At 42.0% G+C, this 21,137-nt stretch overlaps 3 protein-coding genes across 5 annotated transcripts in view; 2 read left to right on the top strand and 1 right to left on the bottom strand.

Annotated features, from left to right (window-relative positions):
* The first annotated feature begins 5,466 nt into the window (after positions 1-5,466).
* On the top strand, positions 5,467-7,051 carry LOC130139783 (UDP-glycosyltransferase 91C1-like). Its single transcript, XM_056317486.1, has 2 exons — positions 5,467-5,499; positions 5,551-7,051. Exons 1-2 carry the CDS (start codon positions 5,467-5,469, stop codon positions 6,286-6,288), a joined length of 771 nt encoding a protein of 256 aa, XP_056173461.1. The 3' UTR covers positions 6,289-7,051.
* A 1,147-nt stretch (positions 7,052-8,198) lies between these two features.
* Positions 8,199-9,882, top strand: LOC115663666 (UDP-glycosyltransferase 91C1). Its single transcript, XM_030585652.2, is given in 1 exon segment — positions 8,199-9,882. A coding segment is annotated over 1 exon segment (1,425 nt). The 5' UTR covers positions 8,199-8,318; the 3' UTR covers positions 9,744-9,882.
* A 924-nt stretch (positions 9,883-10,806) lies between these two features.
* Positions 10,807-21,137, bottom strand: part of LOC115675883 (BEACH domain-containing protein B) — a 39,974-nt gene continuing 29,643 nt past the window's right edge. For all 3 annotated transcript variants that reach the window (XM_056317305.1, XM_056317304.1, XM_056317306.1), the window contains exons 33-41: positions 20,664-21,116; positions 20,529-20,575; positions 20,362-20,455; positions 18,439-18,645; positions 15,296-15,421; positions 14,843-15,214; positions 14,507-14,738; positions 12,824-13,583; positions 10,807-11,260 (exon numbers count right to left, since the gene is read on the bottom strand). In XM_056317305.1, coding sequence (XP_056173280.1) covers positions 12,883-13,583; positions 14,507-14,738; positions 14,843-15,214; positions 15,296-15,421; positions 18,439-18,645; positions 20,362-20,455; positions 20,529-20,575; positions 20,664-21,116 — 2,232 coding nt within the window. In that variant the 3' untranslated portion in view covers positions 10,807-11,260; positions 12,824-12,882. The remainder of the gene's footprint in view (positions 11,261-12,823; positions 13,584-14,506; positions 14,739-14,842; positions 15,215-15,295; positions 15,422-18,438; positions 18,646-20,361; positions 20,456-20,528; positions 20,576-20,663; positions 21,117-21,137) is intronic.

Here is a 21,137-nt window from a genome sequence, read left to right as displayed (position 1 = left end):
TCCTTCCTCTGGCCGGTCGCCGGTCCGGCGACCGGGCCAGAGGCCGGCGAGCTCGACCTCGCCGGCCACTGGCGAGGGCGGCGGCCTCGCCCGGCGAGGGCTAGATCCGGCGAGGTCGCGCCTCGCCCGACCATGGCGAGGCTCGAGCCCTCGCCGGAGGCCGCGGCAAGGGCGAGCCTCGCCGGATCCGGCAAGGTCGGGCCTCGTCCAACCATGGCGAGGCTCGAGCCCTCGCCGAGGCCATCGGCGAGGCTCGAGCCTCGCCATGGCCTCGGGTGAGGCCCGAGCCTCGCCGGATGCGGCGAGGCTCGAGCCTCGCCATGGTCCGGCGAGGCCGGGCCTCGCCGCGATCTAGCGAGGTCGAGCCTCGCCCGACCATGGCGAGGCTCGCCCTCGCCGCGGCCTCCGACGAGGGCTCGAGCCTCGCCATGGTCGGGCGAGCTGCGACCTCGCCAGATCTAGCGAGGTCGAGCCTCGCCCGACCAAGGCGAGGCTCGCCCGACCAAGGCGAGGCTCGCCCTCGCCTTGCGAGGCCGCCACCCTCGCCAGTGGCCGGCGAGGTCGAGCTCGCCGGCCTCTGGCCTCTGGCCGGTCGCGGGACCGGCGACGGGCCAGAGGAAGGAGGGGAGGACCCAAAAAAAAAAGTGGAAAAAAAAGGAAAAAAAAAAAATTCAAAAAAATATTAAAATTGTCCACGTCGGCTCCGGTGACTGGCATCCGGCCGGCAGGTGTCCACGTCGGCAAATTCAGGTCAAAATTGACCGGAAGGACTAAATTGGCACAAAAACAAAAGGTTTAGGACTGAATTGGCACCAATTTAAAAGGTTTAGGACTTAATTGGCATCAAAAAAGGTTTAGGACTAAATTGGCACCAATGCAAAAGGTTTAGGACTGAATTGGCACCAAAAAAAGGTTTAAGACTAAATTGGCACTAATGCAAAAGGTTTAGGACTTTTTTGGCACTTTTCCCAAAATCAAACCATGCATGGTGTTGGACAATTATTTGCACATATGACGGATGGTGTTTGAATTATTATTATTATTATGTCAGTAATGAACTATATGTTGGGTTAACATATATGCATCATGCAAGCTTATAGTATACATCGTTTGTTGCAAATACCAAGAAGGTTGTTTTCATAAGAACATGAAATAGTCTGTCAAAACAAAGAACACAGTGTTTTGAATGTTTTCACTTAGAATTTTGTGCAGGACCAAAGCAAACTTTTCAAAGTGTATCTGTCGAGTTAACATTAATTAATTACCTTGCAAATCCCACGTTAACACACACTTGTACTCTTCCTATATTATGCCTCATAAAACCAAACGTTTTCCCTCCGTAGAGAAGAACCAACTCTCTCTCTCTCTCTCTCTCTCTCTCTCTCTCTCTCTCTCTCTCTCTCTCTCTCTCTCTCTCTCTCTCTCTCAAGTTAGCTTCCGTGGAAAAGAAAGGTGAAGCTCACCAGGGCCATGAATCTCTGCACATAGCAATGTTCCCATGGCTTGCAATGGGCCATCTAATCCCGATGAGAAGAGCCTTGACTTGAGATTTTATTAGTAAATAGCGCGCTACTTCTAGCAGCTTGCTTCCAAGCTTGACTAATAGAACCTTCTAGAGAGAGGTGAATAAGGGGGGAGACCAATCCCACTATGTGGAAAGATTATTCTTCACAGGGGTGGATTTTGACGAGTTCGAAAGAACTGTTGGTCCAATTCTAAGAAGAGCTTGGAGTGCCACCTCTCTCAGTCATGTCTTGCATTTCGAGTTCTTAAACAAGCTCAATTTCAGAATAAAAAATCAAGTTTTCCGTTGTAGTTTTTGGGTTAGAGTTGAAGATCTAGCTAGAGTTCTTCCTTTTTATAGATAAGGTACGCATAGGTGATCTATTTAATGGGCTAGCTTCATGGCCTTTTGGTAGGTTGCCCCAGCATTCTTGAGTCCAAAGGGCCTTGCTTTGTTGATGCCAATTTCTTAGTCTGATTCAGATAAACTGTGAACCAAGACATGACTCCAGGGTGGGATGGCTTGGTTTGCGTTTGCCCCAACTTGGCGAATCAAGAAGCACCGGTTGGGTGGTATCCAAAGCCAGGTAGACCCATTCCACATGGTGTGTTCATTCCAAAAGAACTATGGAGTTCAGGGTTCCACCAACTCTAACTTCTAGTTTTCCCGATTCCTAGTCTACTAGATAGACTACTCGCCGGGAAAACTATTCTAGTTATAACTCTTCTGCTCACGCTGACTACAATCCTTTGAGGTTCTATTGTGACAATTAAAGCAGCGATAAATATTGCTCATAATCAAGTACGGGTAGTTTTTGGCACATGTTGCTTCCTCAGAGAAGAAATAAAGAAAGACCGATCCAATCCTGCGGGAAAGGCTATCTTAGGTTGTGTCGTCGATGCCTTGGGAGTACCTATTGATGGAAGAGGGGCTCTAAGCAATCACGAACGAAGGCGTGTTGAAGTGAAAGCCCCTGGGATTATAGAACATAAATCTGTGCACGAGCCTATGCAAACAGGCTTAAAAGCGGTAGATAGCCTGGTTCCTATAGGCCAAACTGTTCGAATGAAATAAGTTATGTGCCAAAGCAACTAAGTGAAGGGCAAGCGGATGCAGCTTCTTCGTGCTATAAGTGGGCATGCCAGATAAAACACTATACGTCGTACTCCCAACCAACCAAGCGCGATGGCAGGAATTGCTCGCGGAGTTCGATTTTGTGTTGGACGCAGCAACCGGGTTGCGGAAACTATTGTCCAACTTCCAAGGTTACATCTTTTCTGAGATCGGGTGGATCAACCGAGAAAACAAGAGTTTAGAGGTTGAATTGGCGGTTCTAACCTGCGGATGATCCTTTCAGGTAATTGGATTCGTACCGCGTTCCATATGAATGGATGATGTAAACCCTCGTCCCTCCAACTCAATCGATATAAACAACATGTCGTGACGCTTTGGTTAGGCCTACTACTATAGGCTACTTCTAGCTTCTATAGTGGCACTTCCACTTCCACTTTGGTGTAGTTTTTGTTTGTATTGTACTAAATTGAACATAAGCTTTCACTTCAAAAGGCGCTACTTAAAGACAAAAGGCGAACCCAGCGAGCAGCTCAACAGCAAAGCATACTCTTTTCTAGTCGCGACCACATACCCTTTTGTTAAAATATATCTCGAGTTTGAGCCCAAAATAAAAATCTAAATATTTGGAATTAGATATTTTGCGGCCATCCGAAATCGAGCAAAGCAAAAGAGACGTGAGTTTCCTATTGAAGTTGGAGTCCATGGCTTGAAATAGGAAAGTCCATCAGAAAGGCCAACGTGGACTTTGAGATAGACATTGACCCAGTCAACGATGGATCAAAGAAAAGAAGAACGTATTTCTTTCCCTTTACAAGTTGGACTCGGTGAAGAAAGAAGACAAAATAGGAAAGTCAAAAGGTTGATTTTGGTTGACCGAATTATCTAGGTTTCCAATCCCATGTTGAGTCGGCCACGTTCTCTTCTTGGGCATGCGTATATATATATTATTGTATTACAGGAAGAGAATTGGTGTAGCGCCGCTTGAGCGAGTGCTTGGTGCAGAGAGCTTTCTCGTGAATTCTGTTCGGAAGCGCCGTTCTCAACGAGTGCTTGATGCGAGTTTCTCTTCATGGAATTACATCAACAACTCAAGTGTTGAAGTCGATTAAATTCTTGTGGTGGTTAGAATTTATGTATAATTCTTTTGTGAGATTAAGAGATTATTTCGTAAGGAATTGTGGGGCTAAACACTGCATGCGTTATTAGGTGTAATTGAGGCTTGGGAAATACTAAGAGTGTTTGTCAATTTTATTGTTCGATCGCTTGGCTTCCGCAACACCTTTAGTAGTATTTCGTTTACTTATTTACTTATAGAGTCGTTTTACTACTTAAGTAGGGCGAACAATAGTGATCCCACCTTCCTCCAGGTGTCAAATGGCAGCCTATCCTAAGAACTACTTTGAGTGCCCCAAAACAACAATCGGCCCGCTTTAGGGCGAAATCCTTTTCCCTTAGATTCTTCCGACTTGATTCATAATTTCCACCAGGTAAAGATAGCCAGTATGACACGTGCCGACACAAATTTGATTCCAGATTCAAGATAGGGTACGCCCAAGGACTAGGCACGGCGGAATAAACAGATCCGTTTTGTAAGTTCGTTATTACAAGTTCCTACAAGGGATCAGACATAAGAAAATCTTAGTTTTATTTTTCACTTTTATTCGTAGATAAATGTGTGTTTGAGTTATCCATATCGAATTAATCCGTAAGCGATAGTTTACATTCTTTGGTTAATACCACGAAAAACCCTAAACTGGTACAGCTGTGACAATTTTACCCCAAACTATTTTTTTGACCATAAAAAACCTCAAACTGATACACCTGTGACAAATTTACCCCGAACTATTTTTTTGACCACCAAAAACCCCAAACTGGTATACTTATGACAATTTTACCCCGAACTAATTTTTTTATATTATTTTTTATTTTTTCTTTTCTTTTCTTTTCTTTTTTTTTCCTTCATCCTTCATCTTCTTCATCTTCAACCTCTGGCCAGTCGCCGGTCCAGGCAGAAGCCGGCGAGGTCGGCCCCGCCGGCGAGCCCTCGCCAGTTGCCGGCGAGTTCAAGCCTCGCCAAATCTGGCGAGGGCTCGGCCCCGCCGGCCGTTGGCGAGGTTTGACCTTGCCGGCGCTGGGCGAGGCCGACCTCGCCGTTGCAGGGCGAGGCAGACCTCGCCAGTTGCCGGCGAGTTTTAGCCTCGCCAAATCTGGCGAGGGCTCGGCCCCGCCGGCAAGCACGGCGGCCAACACGGCCACGCCTCTCTCTCTCTCTCTCTCTCTCTCTCTCTCTCTCTCTCTCTCTCTCTCTCTCTCTCTCTCTCTCTCTCTCTCTCTAGCAGAGCTCTCGCTCCCTCGAAGCTTCAACACAGCAGCAACAATGGCAATGGCAATGTCTTTCAGCGCTCGGTGGCTCTTGGCCAGAGGCGCGGCCATGTCGGCCACCGTGCTCGCCGGCGGGGCCGAGCCCTCACCAGATCTGGCGAGGCTCGACCTCGCCAGCAGCCTGTGGGGTTGACCCCGTCGGCTTCCGCCTCTAGTCGATCACCGGTCCGGCGACCGGTCAGAGGTTGAAGATGAAGAAGATGAAGGAAAAAAAGAAAAGAAAAAATAAATAAATAATTCGAAAAAATAAAAAATAATATTAAAAAATTAATTCGGGATAAAATTGTCACAAGTGTACCAGTTTGGGGTTTTTTATGATCAAAAAAATAGTTTGGGGTAAATTTGTCACAGGTGTACCAGTTTAGGGTTTTTTATGATCAAAAAAATAGTTTGGAGTAAAATTATCATAATTGTACTAGTTTAGAGTTTTTCGTAGTATTAACTCTACATTCTTTGGGCGGTTGGAATTCACTCCAATAGTCAGTGGCTTTGCAAAGTCCAACGGCATGCCCGTGGACGCTTACAACTATAATGAGAATGTAAAGAGACGTAACTGGATTTGCTTTGCCCCCTTCAAACTTGTCTGCTAGATAGACATTCTTTTTATCCCCTTCTTCCATCTCTCCAGACACTTGGCGCAAAAGGGTCACAAAATCTCTTTCATCTCAACACCAAGAAACCTCCAAAGGCTCCCCAAAATACCCCAAAACCTCTCTCCGCTCGTCAACCTCGCATCCCTCCCTTTCCCTCACATACCCAACTTAACACCCCATGCAGAGTCCTCCACTGACGTTACCTACTCCAAGCAAATGCTCCTCAGAATGGCCCTCGACGAGTTACAACCGACCATAACATGTTTCGTTGAATCCTCAAAACTCGATTGGATGATCTGTGACTTTGCTTCTCACTGGCTTCCTCCCACAGCGGCTGAGCTCAGTGTTCGTTGCTGCTTCTTCGGCCTCTTTAACGCTGCGTTGCATTGCTTAGTTGGCCCACCATCAGTCCTCGTCGGCGGCTCAGACCCTCGAAAGATGGTCGAGGATTTTTTCCGTGTCCCCGAGTGGATTCCCTTTGAGTCCAATGTTGTTTTCCGTTCGTATGAGATCACCAAGTTTATTCAGGCTTCGAGTGAGTACACTTCTGTAACACCTGATATGGTGCGTATGGGAGCAACGATAAGAGACAGCGAGGTTGTGGCTGTGAGGACGTGCAACGAGCTTGAACCTGAGTGGTTTGATCTCTTGGGGGAGTTATCCTCGGCGGCAACCTTCCTCCATTCACAAGAATACCAGCAACAGTTAATCCTTTACTTGCACTCTAAGTTATAGATCTAAAAACCCGCCACAACTGCTCAATTTAACCGAATTGAGACGTCTATTAGACTCAGGAAAAGCAAGGTGTTTACCATTGATCGACTAGAGGTGCAAACTGAGATCATCATCAGCATAAAGCACGATCCGTCCATTCTGTGAGGCAACCAGCTTTGACAAAGCACTGCCTGACGGATGGCGCAAAGATCCAACATATCTCCCTTCCCTCAAGGTATGGAAGATGCTGGTTCCATCTTTGGACCCACTGATGACTTTATCAAGCTCCGTGCTGATATACAATCATGTAATTATATCGTCACGGCCACAGAGAAAATGGAAAGGAGTTTCAGCAACAACATAATCTTTTTGATGAATCTCAGCTTGCAAGTTCCTAGTCTTTTTTCGGGAGCTTTGACATGATAAACTTCCCTCACCATTACAGTGGTATCATAACTTCCAGTAGCAAGGACACTTCCATCAGATGCCACTGCAGCAGAATGGAAGAGATAATTTGTAAAGTGATTCTGCAGTTTCATCCACCATTACATGCCACAATAATACCGGCAAATCAATGAGAATGGGTATAGCAACATCTTTTCTCAAAAAGTAAGACTTTGAATATACTACATCAATATGCAGGTCCAACAGTCACAGTTCGCTAGTAATTGTTAACAGTGCAATTCGATTTGTTAGCCATAACTCGTCTCTGTCTTTTCTGGTTGTCACTGGTAGCATATTGCTTTGAATGTATTACATACTACACTTTTTTCCATTTAATAAAGCATCATTTCATATTGATATTAATTTTGCGTATATAATCCTGATCTAAAAACGAATATTATATATATGAATCAGTGAGAGAAGCTAATAATTAGAATTGAGATTAACATTAAAATTCAGGATTGATTGTTTTTCTTTTTTTTTTGAAATACATTTACAAAATGCTATTGACGTATACAGCTTCATAAGTAGAGTTAGTTAATGCAGCATCAATCTGGTTAACTGGAGTATAAAGCTTCATAAGTAGAGTCTGAATAATAACAATATGATGTCAATCATACTATATTATGACTCTTGCGACACCAATCTAACATTGAATGAAACGAGGAAATCATGTGACCACGCAAATTTCACTTTTTTGTTTATTAGAAAGTCAATATACAAATAGTTCATTGACAAATCATAAAGATGATTTACACTTCTAAAGATATTTTTTACCACTTTGTATAGTGAGTCTTTTCCCGGCATCTTGCAGAAAGCAGATGATCACCATGCATATGTGCAGACACAAACACACAGATGGATAGATAGATAGATATACACACGCAATCAGGTTATTTATATTGAAATTGACGTCAAATCAAAGTGAATGGAAGCCGGCGAAATGCACGACATAGCTATTAGGCAAAAGGAAGAAACGGCACTATTATTTTAGTTTAAATTCTTATTTCATCTTTGAAAATGCCATCTTCTTTCCACCTTGACAATCACCACCAGCCGCAAATTCCACTTATTTGATGGGTTTCAATCCCTTTCCATTGTCACATCAAGTCAAAAGGCGGCCATTTTTTCCAAGCTGATAGATCTTATCGGATTACCTGTGCAAGGAAATCAAACCATGCGCGGCGATGGACAATTATTTGTACATACGACGGATGGTGTTTGGAAAATGACTTCTATCATTTGTCAATCAAGAAGTACATATTGGATTGAACATATATGCATCTTGGGAGCTGAAGAATGCATCACAAGATGGTCGTGGTTGCAAGCAACAAGAAGGCTGTTTTTATCAGGACATGATATAGTCAATCAGTCAAAACAAAAAACGGTGCATTTCAAATGTTGTCGTTTGAATTTCGTGCAAGCTTTTTTAAGTGTATCGGTCAAAATAACATTTTTTTAATTTACTTGGTAACCCTAATGAACACACATGGACTCTCCCTATATTATGCTTCATAAATTAGTCCCCTTAGAGAAGAACCAACTCATAGGAAGCTAATTAGCTCTCTCTCTCTCTCTCTCTCTCTCTCTCTCTCAAATTAGCTTCCATGGAGGAGATAGGTGAAGCTCAACAGGGCCATGAATCTCTGCACATAGCAATGTTCCCATGGCTTGCCATGGGCCATCTCATCCCCTTCTTCCAGCTCTCCAAACACTTGGCTCAAAGGGGTCACAAGATCTCCTTCATCTCAACACCAAGAAACCTCCAGAGGCTCCCCAAAATACCCCAAAACCTATCTTCGCTCATCAATCTCATACCCCTCCCCTTCCCTCACATACCAAACTTAACACCTCATGCAGAATCCTCCGCTGACACTTCCTTCTCCAAGCAACAGCTCCTCAAAATGGCCTTTGACAAGTTACAACCGACCGTAACTTGTTTCCTTGAATCCTCAAAACCAGATTGGATCATCTATGACTTTTCTTCTCACTGGCTTCCTTCCACGGCGGCGGAGCTCGGCATTCACCGCTGCTTCTTTGGCCTCTTCAACGCTGCGGTGCTTTGCTTAATTGGCCCGCCGACAATCCTCCTAGGAGGCTCAGACCCTCGAAAGACGATGGAGGATTTTTTACGCGTCCCCGAGTGGATTCCCTTTGAGTCTGACGTTTTTTTCCGTTCATATGAGATCACCAGGTTTAGCCAGCATTCGAGCGAGTACAGCTCGGAAACAACTGATACAGTGCGTCTGGGAGCGACAATAAGAGACAGTGAGGCCGTGGCCGTGAGGACGTGCATCGAGTTTGAACCTGAGTGGCTTGACCTCTTGCGGGATTTGTATCAGAAACCGCTTTTTTCTGTTGGTTTCTTACCTCCATGCATGGGGGACGACGAAGATATTAATGACATGAAATAGGCGAGCATAAAAGAGTGGCTCGATGAGCAGAGGTTTAACTCGGTGGTTTACGTTGCAATAGGGACTGAGGCCGTTCTGAGTCACGAGGAAGTAAATGAGTTGGCACTCGGGTTGGAGAAATCCAGATTGAGTTTCTTCTGGGTCTTGAGAGACCCGCCTGAGTCAACTCAGAAAGCGATCGACATGCTGCCGGATGGGTTTTTGCAAAGGGTGGAGGGTCACGGCATAGTGTGCACAGATTGGGCGCCACAGGTCAAGATACTGAGTCATTACTCGGTTGGAGGGTTCATGACTCACTGTGGCTGGAACTCGATAATAGAGGGCTTAGCATTTGGTCGGGTTCTTATGCTGCTTCCGATGACATCCGATCAAGGACCTAATGCGAGGCTGTTGCAGGGTAGGGGACTAGGGATTGGGGTGGCTAGGAAAGAAGAAGACGGGATGTTCACGAGTGACGCGGTGGCCGAACTACTTAGGTTTGCCATGGTGGATGACTTGGGCTCGTCGTTGAGAGCTTCAGCCAAGGAAGCGAAGAAATTATTTGGCGATGGAGAGACCAACCAGCGCTGTATGGACGAGTTCATACATTACTTGGTAGAGCAGAAGAAAAAAGAATAGTCTGAGGCATCATGCAAACATGAAATCAGTCGCATCAGCAAGCATTTTCCGTCATCTCTACGAAAGAATGGTCCTTTGATAAGCTTCCAGAGTCAACCTTCCAAACATTCAATGCCACATTTTGCAGTTTATACTGTCACATCCTTGCACTAAGACGATAAAAGTACATATTACTTCTGGTGCCCTCAAATGCAGAATTAAAAGCAACAGACAAATGAAAACCAATTTCCTCCAGTATTGTCAGTTCGGTGAGACAAACCCACCCAAAGAAAGTGAGTTTTTAGTCTATATACTTAACTAGGACGCAGACTCAAAACAGTCGGCTTCACTTTCCCATATTGCAATCTTATTGCAGAGCCCTAAACATATGTAGACAACCATGCTCACTCGTGCGCACACACTCCCACCAGATAAACATGCTTCAGTGAAGGAAAATTTAACATGTGCGTGCCTCACAACCTGTACACTGAATGATATCCACAACATCTTTGTTCTTCAAAACCACGTGAAGCACTACATGGATCAAAACTACAAAGAACAGATATACAGAAACTCATATAAATTGTGTATAACGAACTAACAACCAATCCTACATGGATCAAAACTACAAAGAACAGATGAACAGAAACTCATAAATTGTGTATAACGAACTAACAACCAATCTTGAAAAAAGGAAAACGTAGAACTAAACCCATTATTATCTCTCTTCACAATAACTATTTATATGCAGCATTATCGACGAGTTCAGTTCACAATCATGGACAGCAGTAACTCCACCAAAAATGCAAGTGCAAGATTTGCAGGCAATAAAGTTCCCATGTATTTACATAAGTAGAGTACCATTCATCCTATACAACTTCGCGCACACAGATCTTTCAGCACCAAATTAGAATAATCACATAAACTCAAGAAATGTGAATATGATAGATACAGTTAAGCTTTTACCTAACCTATTACTTCTAAGCTGTGGTCCGTCAATAAAGCAGACAAAAGGCAAAAATTGAGAATAAAAAAAGGGTCTTGAAGTCTGTCAACTATTCACCAAGGAGGAAAACATATCATCTTTGAAGAAGAAAACATTTTTCTTCATTTATTTGGAATTACAAATGTAGGTGATCTATACAAGCTATATGGGGCTGTCGGCCAAAAACGAATGTGAGCCCCGGTTTCTATCAATACAACTGCCTCTCCTTTGTTCTACATAAGGCTCTTAAGAAGGATGATATACATGAGAGTGGAACTCTGCACATATTTACTCACCAATGCTTTCCAAATGTACCAGTAGAAGGTCACCGAAAGCATTGCACAAATACACTGTAACAAGGATTTGATGTCTAGAGAATGTCACCGAAAGCATTGCACCTTCGTGAAGATTTCAATGTGCACATGTTCCATAGAGGACTTGTTGAAGAGGGGTATCACGGAGCAAGTCCAAAACTGCGCAAGCATGGGTAAATGTTTGGAGGTCATCAAGCCTTTACCTTTACCTATCTCATCCCGTATGTGTCTAAAAGTTCCTGCAAAATATAATTTTGTATAAATTTTGACTGTCAAATAGGAGAGAAACTATTTCGACCGAAAAAAAAAAATAGGAGAGAAACCATAAGACATCAAAACACAGAGAATTTAGATAAACACTGCCAAGAGCAAAATAACCGCTGGGAGAAGATCTGCTCTTTTTTGACCCATCAAATTCGCATTTTTCCTTCAAAGGTATTCCATATAATGTTGTCTTTTCCAATAGATGTGTGAGGAGATTATGCTGATGATCAAATAAGAGAGTGCTTCGAAATGTCATGAATAGAAGCTCCAGTATGTTCAAAGTAAATGTTCACTCCAGAAAGCTAGAAGAAGCTATTCAATGTCACATTCCTATTACTCGAGACCATATTTCAGTGTTGAGTTTGATCCATCAGCAGTACCACTGAAGGAAAGTTCTTAAAAATCTCAATCATTTTATTCATCGCGCTTGATGGCTGTTTTATTCTTCATTTGTGCCCTCACCTTTTTGGGGAAAAGAGAGCAAGGGGACAGAGTGAATGAATATAAGAGGATTTCTAGCCTCAATTTACTGCTAAATATAAATAATAGGTTGTCATGACAACAGCAATGTCAAATATCCATTGAATGCATTGATACTATAGAAGAGACAGAAGTTAATGCATTGAAGGAAAATTTGGTGTCACTGCAATTGAGCATAAGATGAGAGACTTATTTAAGGTGATCTGGATATGTGAAGACGGAATTGAGCATAAGTCTCAGTGGGAAGATTTGATGTTACAATGGAGATGCAGGGCAAAGGGGCAAGGTAAGAGGCAAAAGACATGGGCTGATACTCTGAGAATTGGTTTTTACTAAAGAGGATAAGGCACAGAACGGAGTGCAAAGGTATAGAATAAATCTATGTAGCTGACTCCAATTAACTGGAAAAGGATTAGTTGTTTGAATTAGATGATTTGGAAGATCCAAAAACCACAAGATCAACCATTTGACTAAAAAGGAGCCAAACTTTCTTAGAATGGGAAGTTCTTCCTTTAGAATGAAGTTATGGCCCTCAACATGTGCTCTAAACTTTCCCAAGGAAAGAACACAATTATAAGTAAATTAGATGATTTGGAAGCTCCAAACAACCATACGACTCAACATTTATAATTACTAGTAGCTTATCATAGGTTCTCATGCCTAGTAATTCTCAAACAACGAAAGAAACATATCAATTTCATCAAATCTGCAGCATCAACAAAGACACGAGGTTTGGAAGCCAACAGCTCTGTCAGAGAGCTTGGAAACAATTTAGAAGAGGAGCAATGTCACGAATTTGCATCTTCGTAGTAATATGCATTGGACTCAACATGTTACAATCGCTACCAGTCAATAGTCACCGATACCGTCTGAGCTCAAATTATCTAAAAAAAAATCTCAGCATATAAAATTTTAAATGAAAAAATATATTTATCCTTGTTCAACGTAACAGAATATGAGCAATAGCAAGATATGCAGAATAAGGAAATGAAAAAAGATAAGAAACCAAGAGATTTAAAAATGACAAGCTAAACAAGGTATCCTCAGCAGCAACCTACCTCCATTCACAAGAATACCAGCAACAGTTAGTCCATGACTTGCACTCTAATATATACATCTATCCCGATGAAGCTGATTTGGACTTCGCATTTCGTGGATGGCTAGATTTACGAAGTTGAGGATTGTCAATAGAATACACAAGAAGGCTTCCATCTTTAGTCCCAGCTAAGAAGCATTCTTCAGGAGTCACTACTAGAGAAGTTATTATCTTTCCAACTCCATTGTATCTTTGAACAACCTCCAGTGTGTTCATAGACCGTACAACTATCTGACCTTGGTCACCACTGCATACTAAAAACTCGCCACAACTGCTCAATTCAACAGAATTGAGACGTCCGTTGGACTCAGAAGAAGCAAGGTGTTTACCATTGATCGAGTAGAGATGCAAACTGAGATCATCATCAGCATAAAGCACGATCCGTCCATGCCGCGAGGCAACCAGCTTTGACAAAGCATTGCCTGAAGGATGGCGCAAAGATCTAACATATCTCCCTTCCCTCAAGGTATGGAAGATACAGGTTCCATCTTTGGACCCACTGATAACTATATCAAGTTCCATGCTGATATACAAGCATGTAATTATATCATCATGGCCACAAAGAATGTGGAAAGGAGTTTCAGCAACAACATAATCTTTCCGGTGAATCTCAGTTTGCAAGTTCCTAAGTCTTTTTTCTGGAGTTTTGACACGATAAACTTCCCACACCATTACCGTGGTATCATAACTTCCAGTAGCAAGGACACTTCCATCAGATGCCACTGCAGCAGAATGGAAGAGATAATTTGTAAAGTGATTATGCAGTTTCATCCACCATTACATGCCACAATAATACCGGCAACTTAATGAGAACAAGTATAGCAACGTCTTTTCTCAAATCATTCTAGTCATGTGTATCTCATATCGATGATAGTAGCATTCCTAATAAAAAAAGTTTAAGGGAACACAGCACAAACAGTACAAAGAAAAAGGTATCTTAATCACATTCATGAATAATAATGTAAAACTTGTATAGATCTCAAAGGAAATATATGATCCAATAGCCTTTTGGATGTAATCACATTAAAAAGACAACATGAGGCCGGAAAAATGGCAGAATAACGAATAACAAGTAGGAGAAAGAAGAGAGGGCTTGTTAGAATGCAAACTTATGACCTATACCATGTTAGACTAATTATTTCCCCAAGTGTAAGCTTTTAGGAAATAAGCCAACCATATGACACATCACTTAACAGTTTAAAAAGTACACAGGACACAGCCCTTAGAATACCAGCCCGTCAAGCTTTAATTTCTCCCGAACTTGTCGTAGCCTGTGACTGACTAACTTTCTGCAGCACCACCCCCACCCCCCCAAAACCCAAGAAAGAAAAAAAAAGAAAAGGAAAACATAAGGCAGTAATGGAATCTACAAGGTAGTAAGAAATCACAGTGAGACTTCTGAGGAGCGATTAACTTTGACAGAAAAGACCAGCAACTGTGAGATTAAAATCCCCCTAAAACGCTCTGTATTTAACTTAACAAAGCCTTCTCGTAAAGTACAGATAAAAAATGCATTAATCAACACCACATCACCCACTTCACACAGTAAGATATCATAATGAGATTTTTTCCAGAAAAGTATAATCGTCGTTAATGTACAACCCATATCTTCACAAGGACAATTGAACATTGACCTGATAAATACCTGCAACACAACTAACCACATCCTTATGATGTCTGATGTTCTGCACCAATCTCCCATCAGTTAAGGAGATAACTTGAAAGCTATTCTCCCAATTGCCACATGAGATAAGAAAATTCTCCGTAGGTGTTTGCAATGTCGCAAAGTACTGTGCTCCAAATTCACAAGTTTCAGACAAAGGACTCCCTATTTTCCGTGGAGAAAGAATATCAGCTCCAACTCCAAAGAATGGCTCCTGCAGAAGTTTCACAAGCTGTACTTAAATAAAAGCATCTTCCAACAAAATAAAGGATTAAAGGTTGAATTGCAGTTGATCTAGTAAAGAAATATATGCAATACCTGCGAGCTGGAAAAGGTAAAATTGCCACCAGATTGCAATTGCGTCGTTAACCACATCTTGACTGACAGGATGAGCCCTTGATTCACCAAGACAATGTTGGAGTCCAGTTGGCCAACATACAATACAGCCGATGGAGGATCAATAATACTAGATAGAACATAAGTCAGATTAATAGAACTAGGTGCAAAATATAAAGGATGAGCGATTGGAATTGGTGGGCCTCGTCTAGGATGTTTCTTGCGGAAAATCTGGATAGGTGTCTGACCAAAATTAGCAATCTGGTCCTCAATCGCTGCTCTTTGTAAGTCATCCTCCATGGAGTCCAAATCGACAGCTCCCTCATAAGTTAGATAGTAGAAAATATTTGCTGCCTGTATTTGTTATTACACTCCCAGATATCAATAAATGCTAAGTGGTTCACTGCACAAAATCGAGAATAATTCTACGTTTACCTCTACAGCCGGTTTCCCACGTTGCTTGTAACCAAACACCAGATCAATCCAGTGATGAAGATTTGAGCTAACATATTCACTTTCAAGGGCCTCTCGATTTTTATTGACAAATTCTTCAGGCGATCCCTGAACATTAATAAAGAACTGCATATTACTACCAAAATTAATAGATCAATAAATGCCTTAATAATTTCTGGTTGTGCTCATAAAACATTTAACATTCAGTTCATTTTCTCTGACGAACATGAAGACAAAATCATTTGAAGGGGAAAAAAAGGTCAGTATGTGATTAAGCCTGTTGGAGAGAGGGAGCATGCCAAGCATTCTACACAAAAGTTAAATGAAATAGTATGTCTAAATGCAAGAATCGTAGCTGGTGATGGCATTCTTTATCCAGAAATGTATAGGACATGAAAAAAGAAAGAAAAGTACAAAAAATGAGTAAAGTCTAAGGTCCTGTTTGGTTTCAAAAAATTCCCAGAAACTCTGTTTTCAATAGACTAAAAAAAAACCCACTCAAATTGGCAAATGTTTTCAGACACTCCTTTCAGCAAAAAACACAGAGAAGAGTTCTCTGGTTTTGGCCTACACATTGGATAAAGAGATGTATCACAACTCCGAGTTTCTCGGTCTTGATTAATGGGGCTCTTCAACAGGATTTTTCCAATCGTCTCAAGTACTTCAGCAGGGTGATCCACTCTCCCCTCTGCTTGTTATTCTGGTGATAGAGGTCCTACGAAAAATGTCAAGCAAGGCGACAGAGTTGGGCTGGATTTCTAGCTTCAGAGTGGCTAGCCATGGTGAGGGATTGACTATTTCTCATATTCTCTTTACAGATGATACTATCATTTTCTATGGAGATGACGTCCAACAGTTACTTTTTCTATATGGTGCATTCCTTTATAATTTGAAGTGGTATACGGGCTTTAGATAAACTTGAGTAAGACTGAGCTTATCCCGCTGATGATGGACTGAACCGTGCTTTGCTTTCTTCTATTTTGGGATGTCAGATCGGTTCTTTACTCTTAACCTATTAAGTCGTTCCTGCGGCAGCTAATTTCAAAGATAAGCAAATTTGGGAACCTATTATAGAGAAACTTGAGAAGCAGTTGCAGGGTTGGAGAAGATCTTTACTTTTAAAAGGAGGAAGATTGACTGTCATCAAAAGCACTCTCTCCAATCTTCCTATCTCTCTCATGTCTCTCAAAACCTATCCCTTGCTTAGTTGCCAAAAGGTTGGAAGCTCTTCAGATAGATTCTTGTGCGCAATTACGATGAGTCACGTGGATTGCATTTGGTAAATCAAAAAACAGTCGAGCAACCTTTCTTGTAATGGTGGTCTTGGCAACAAGTCTTTTTTATTAATCAACAAGGCTCTTCTAGGCAAATGACTATGGCAGTTCAACGTTTAATATTATCATCTTTGGAAGAAAGTAGTCGGTCCTAAATTTGGCATTGAGTAAACTGGTTAGATTTATAAAAGCAGAGTAATAGCTCATGGGAGCAGTGCTTGGAGGCGGATTAGAGATGAGTGGAGTGAGTTTATTCCTTATGCAAATTCTATTGTGGGAAATGGTAAGCGGATACGCTTTCCGCTTGATACTTTGTGTGGGAATACATCTTTCAAAGATTGTTTCCCTAACCTCTATGACATCGCTGGGAACAAGGAGGATCTTGTACCAGATTGCTATCATTTCTCCAAAGGGAGAATCATTTAGGAGATCGACTTTTCGAGACAAGCCAAAGATTGGGATGTTAAGATTTTGTCAATCTCTTTGATTTGTCGTACAATTCTAAGATTTCTCGCACTTCTGTGGAACTTCGTCTTGGAAAAACGGTAGAGATGGAACTTTTTCTGTAGTCTTATTATAGGTTGCTAGAAAAGAAGATTATTGGTGGCACAGAGGCTTTTTCCTTAGAAAGTGAGAGTGCCAACTATAGTTCCATTATTTGCTTGGGACGCATCTTGGGAACATAATCTCACCTTAGACAATTTGCTGGAAAGAGGGATTGTGCTAGTAAATAGATTTTTTTTCCGTTTTTTAGCAAAAGAGAGGCAGAGACTGTGAGACATCTCCTCCTTCACTATCCATGGAGAAGAATGATTTTGGTGGCCTCTTATGCCTGCACTAGGCTATCTTGGGTTATAGGAGAACTGAACAAGAATTATTACTTTGGCAAGGTCTTCTTTTGCCTCGTGTTAAGAAAATAAAGATTTCTCAGTCCCTCTGGCTGTTTTTTCGGTTGATTTTGGACAGAGCAGACTAAGAGAGCATTCATTGGAGAGGAGACACCAGTTCAGTAACTATTGAGAGTTAGTTGAATTCATTACGCTTTAGTTATAGCAAAAAGTTATGTGTGGATGCAAATACTTCAATCAATGTTGTAGATAATTTCTCCCTTTCTGTATATGATTTGCAAACCCTTGGTGCCCTATATTGTCTTTTCTTCTACCAATAAGAAATTAATTGGAAAACAACTTTTAGTCCTTTGCACAGTTCTCATTCTGTAAAGAAGGAACTCACTCTACAATGGCAATTGCAACAGTGTTTGCAAACATTATTACAAAACTTAAAAGATGACATATGAGGCCCGTTTGGTTTAAGGTTTCCGTTTTCTTTTGCCAGTTCAATTTTCACTGAATTTCTCTAGTTTTCAGCTTTTAATTTTAGTTCTCCTAAAAAGGAGTGTGACAGCAGATGCCATAACTTACTTACATTTCTAAAAATTTGCGTAAATTTGAAGATACTACCGCCAAAATCTAAATGAGAGACAAAGAAAGCCCTTGGATGGATCTCTCTCTTCCCGCCTTCTTAGAGCTTGTTCGCTGAGCAAGTACTTTATACAAATTTGGGTGAATTTAAAGATACTACAGCCAAAATCTAAATAAGAGACCAAGAAAGCAGTTCTCTGGATCCCTTTACTCACCTTCTTAGAGCTTGTTCACTGAGCAAGCACTTCCCCTCCCTCCCTCCCCCTCCCTCCCTCTCTCTCTCACAGTAATGAAGCAGGAAGGAGAGGAATCAATGATATCTCCTATGGATAGGTCTGCTTGACTCGAACTTAACAAAGTTGTTTGGACACCATGAGAAGAAAAGAGCAATTTATCCCCCAAAAAACATTTTATGAAGAAACTCAAATACCTTGGCCCAAGGAGGAAGGCAGACGTTGCCAATAGGCTCACCATCCTGTTTGACTCCAAGATGATACGAGTTTGAATTCATAAGGAATTCTGACATGTAAAAGAATTCTGGAACTAGCTCTTTCACATCACTTGTATTGGATAGGCAATTCCTATACGTTCCCTCAACACTTTGAAAAAGTCGATCTGCATGGTCAAACTTCCCACCCTGATCCAGACGAATATATTATAGAACTTTTTGTGCTATGGCATGTGCAATATCAAGGAAAAGCAGGAATAACCACATGACTACTAGAGCTTGGGGTATGGAAGCAATTATAAGAGCCATAGACGTTATTTTATGTTCAAAGATAGAGAATTACATAATCAATCATAATTTACGATTCTTGACTCTGCTATTATGCAAATCGCAGGCTTTTAGATACACAGCATTCTAACTTGTAATAATTTCTTCTTTCGTATCTTGATAATAAAATGAGCCCATCAATATCCAAAAAGGGAAACAATGAAAACAAGCATTGACCATTTCACAAGAATAGTATCATTCACATCTGACAAACACTCATAACAGTTAGACAAAAATCATCTCAATTTCACAGGAACTCCAAGCATATTTCATTTTCTTCTCTCTCTCTCTCTCTCTCTCTCTCTCTCTCTCTCTCTCTCTCTCTCTCTCTCTATATATATAGGGAAAATTCCAAATAAGGGCCTGAAGTGTCCTCATTTTCTCAAATAAGGGCCTGAAATGGACTTTGTGCCAAATAAGGGTCTGAAGTGCTCTCATTTTCTCAAATAAGGATTTGAAGTGGATTTTGGAAGTGGCTATATCTGTTTCAAAAAAGGGCCTAGCTTATTGGATGGTCAGGGTATTTTCATCTTTACTTTTTTTAAAAATTTTCTTACTTTTTTTAATTTTTTTCCTTCCTTTTCCTTTTTTCTTTCTTTTCTGGTTTTCTTTTTGTTCTTCGCCGGTGGCCGGTGGCCGGCCGGCCACCCGCGAAGCCCGGGAAGGGCTGGGCGACCCTCGCTCAGCACGATCTGGCGAGGGCCACCCTCACCGGCAACAGGCGAGGCGACCCTCGCATTGGGCAAGGCTGGCCGTCGCCAGATCTAGGCAAGGGTCGGCCTCGCCGGCCCTGGGTGAGGCCGGCCTCGCCGGATCTGGGCGAGGGTCGCCTCGCCGGATCTGGGCGAGGGTCGCCTCGCCAGCAACCAGCGAGGGACGGCCTCGCCGGCCATGGGCGAGGCCGTCCCTCGCCTGTTGCCGGCGAGGGTCGCCCTCGCGCAGCCCTTCCCGGGCTTCGCCGGTGGCCGGAGTGAAGAACAAAGAGAAAACTAGAAAAAGGAAAAAAAAATTAATAAAAATAATTTAAAATTAAAATGGTTTTTTGACGAAAATACCCTTGATCGGCCGGCAAGGTCAAGTCCTTATTTGGGACTCTCATGGCCACTTCAGGCCCTTATGTGAGACTCACATGCCACTTCAGACCCTTATCTGACACAAAGTCCACTTCGGGTCCTTATTTGAGAAAATGAGGGCATTTCAGGCCCTTATTTGGAATTTAACTAGGGTTTTGGAGCGATTGCTCCTTGCTTTTTCAAATTATGTCAATATCTCACTCTACAACTATTTATCCATAGGTACACTAATCCCTAGGAAGTACCGTGATAGTTCTTGAAATGTGATAGAAAATTTTAAGGATTTAAATTTCATTATCAGTTAAATATAGTTCAGCACTGTAAGATCGACAAAATTTACTTATAGATATATTGCAACACCACTAGGAAAAAGAAATTATAATAATTGCCACCCTATAAAAGAGCTACATATATGACATTTTAGCATGCAAACAAGAAGACTGCGTCAGTAGTACAAAATATAACAGTCCGTTGCGAAGTCAGTCAAGGATTGTCACGAGCATACCTGCAGATTACGGTGAAGAGTCGTAAAAGGCTCTAGTCTCAGGAGGTAATAAAGCACAATCCCCATGCTTGAGTAATGAGACCCATAATAGAAACTGATAGGCACATGACAGATCGATTAGAGTGTAACCTTAGCAGTTCAATAAAGTAGTTTGGCTCGGATAGTACCTAGGTATGTCTGGATCGCAAAAGTTACGATATCTATCTTCAAACACCTGTATGAGACGAACCATGAAGTTGAAAGGGGGTCTAATAGATTAGTCTACTGACAAGTGTAACATTCCAACAGAGACAAAAACTAACCTCAAATCGCTTCGAGTCCAAAGCTCCAACAGGTTTTGAAAGATCCCGAAAAGTTGACGACTTGTTAAAATCAAGAACCTCAGAAGAATAATCAGCCAATACCCAAGGGAAGACAGGGTACTGTGTTATATCATTGTAAGATCTTCCAGAGAGGGTGTTGAGTATCATTAGATACTCAAAGTTATTAATTTCCCTTCTCCTCCACTTCTCTCGAGCAGCGTCAGCCATTTCCAAAGCTACCCGTCTATCAACAAATGATATGACCCCATGCTTATCCTTACTGCTTCCTTTTGGGAACAAAAATTCATTTCTGGTTGTGACTATCAAGGTTCCTATGTCTTTTGCATCTTTTTGTGAGGCAAAGTTTAAGAATATAGGGGCACTTGAATCAATGAAGAAAATCTCTGTAGCAGTGTATCTGAGCAGATAACGAGTCCAATGCACAGCTTTAATCTAGAAAGAGAGAAGAGGGGC

This window comes from Syzygium oleosum, unplaced genomic scaffold, assembly GCF_021117445.2.
Source record: "Syzygium oleosum isolate NSW1041296 unplaced genomic scaffold, Sole_v2.1 Sole_v2.13, whole genome shotgun sequence".
In the NCBI taxonomy this organism is placed as follows: domain Eukaryota; kingdom Viridiplantae; phylum Streptophyta; class Magnoliopsida; order Myrtales; family Myrtaceae; genus Syzygium; species Syzygium oleosum.
This window is presented reverse-complemented; position numbering and strand designations above follow the sequence as displayed.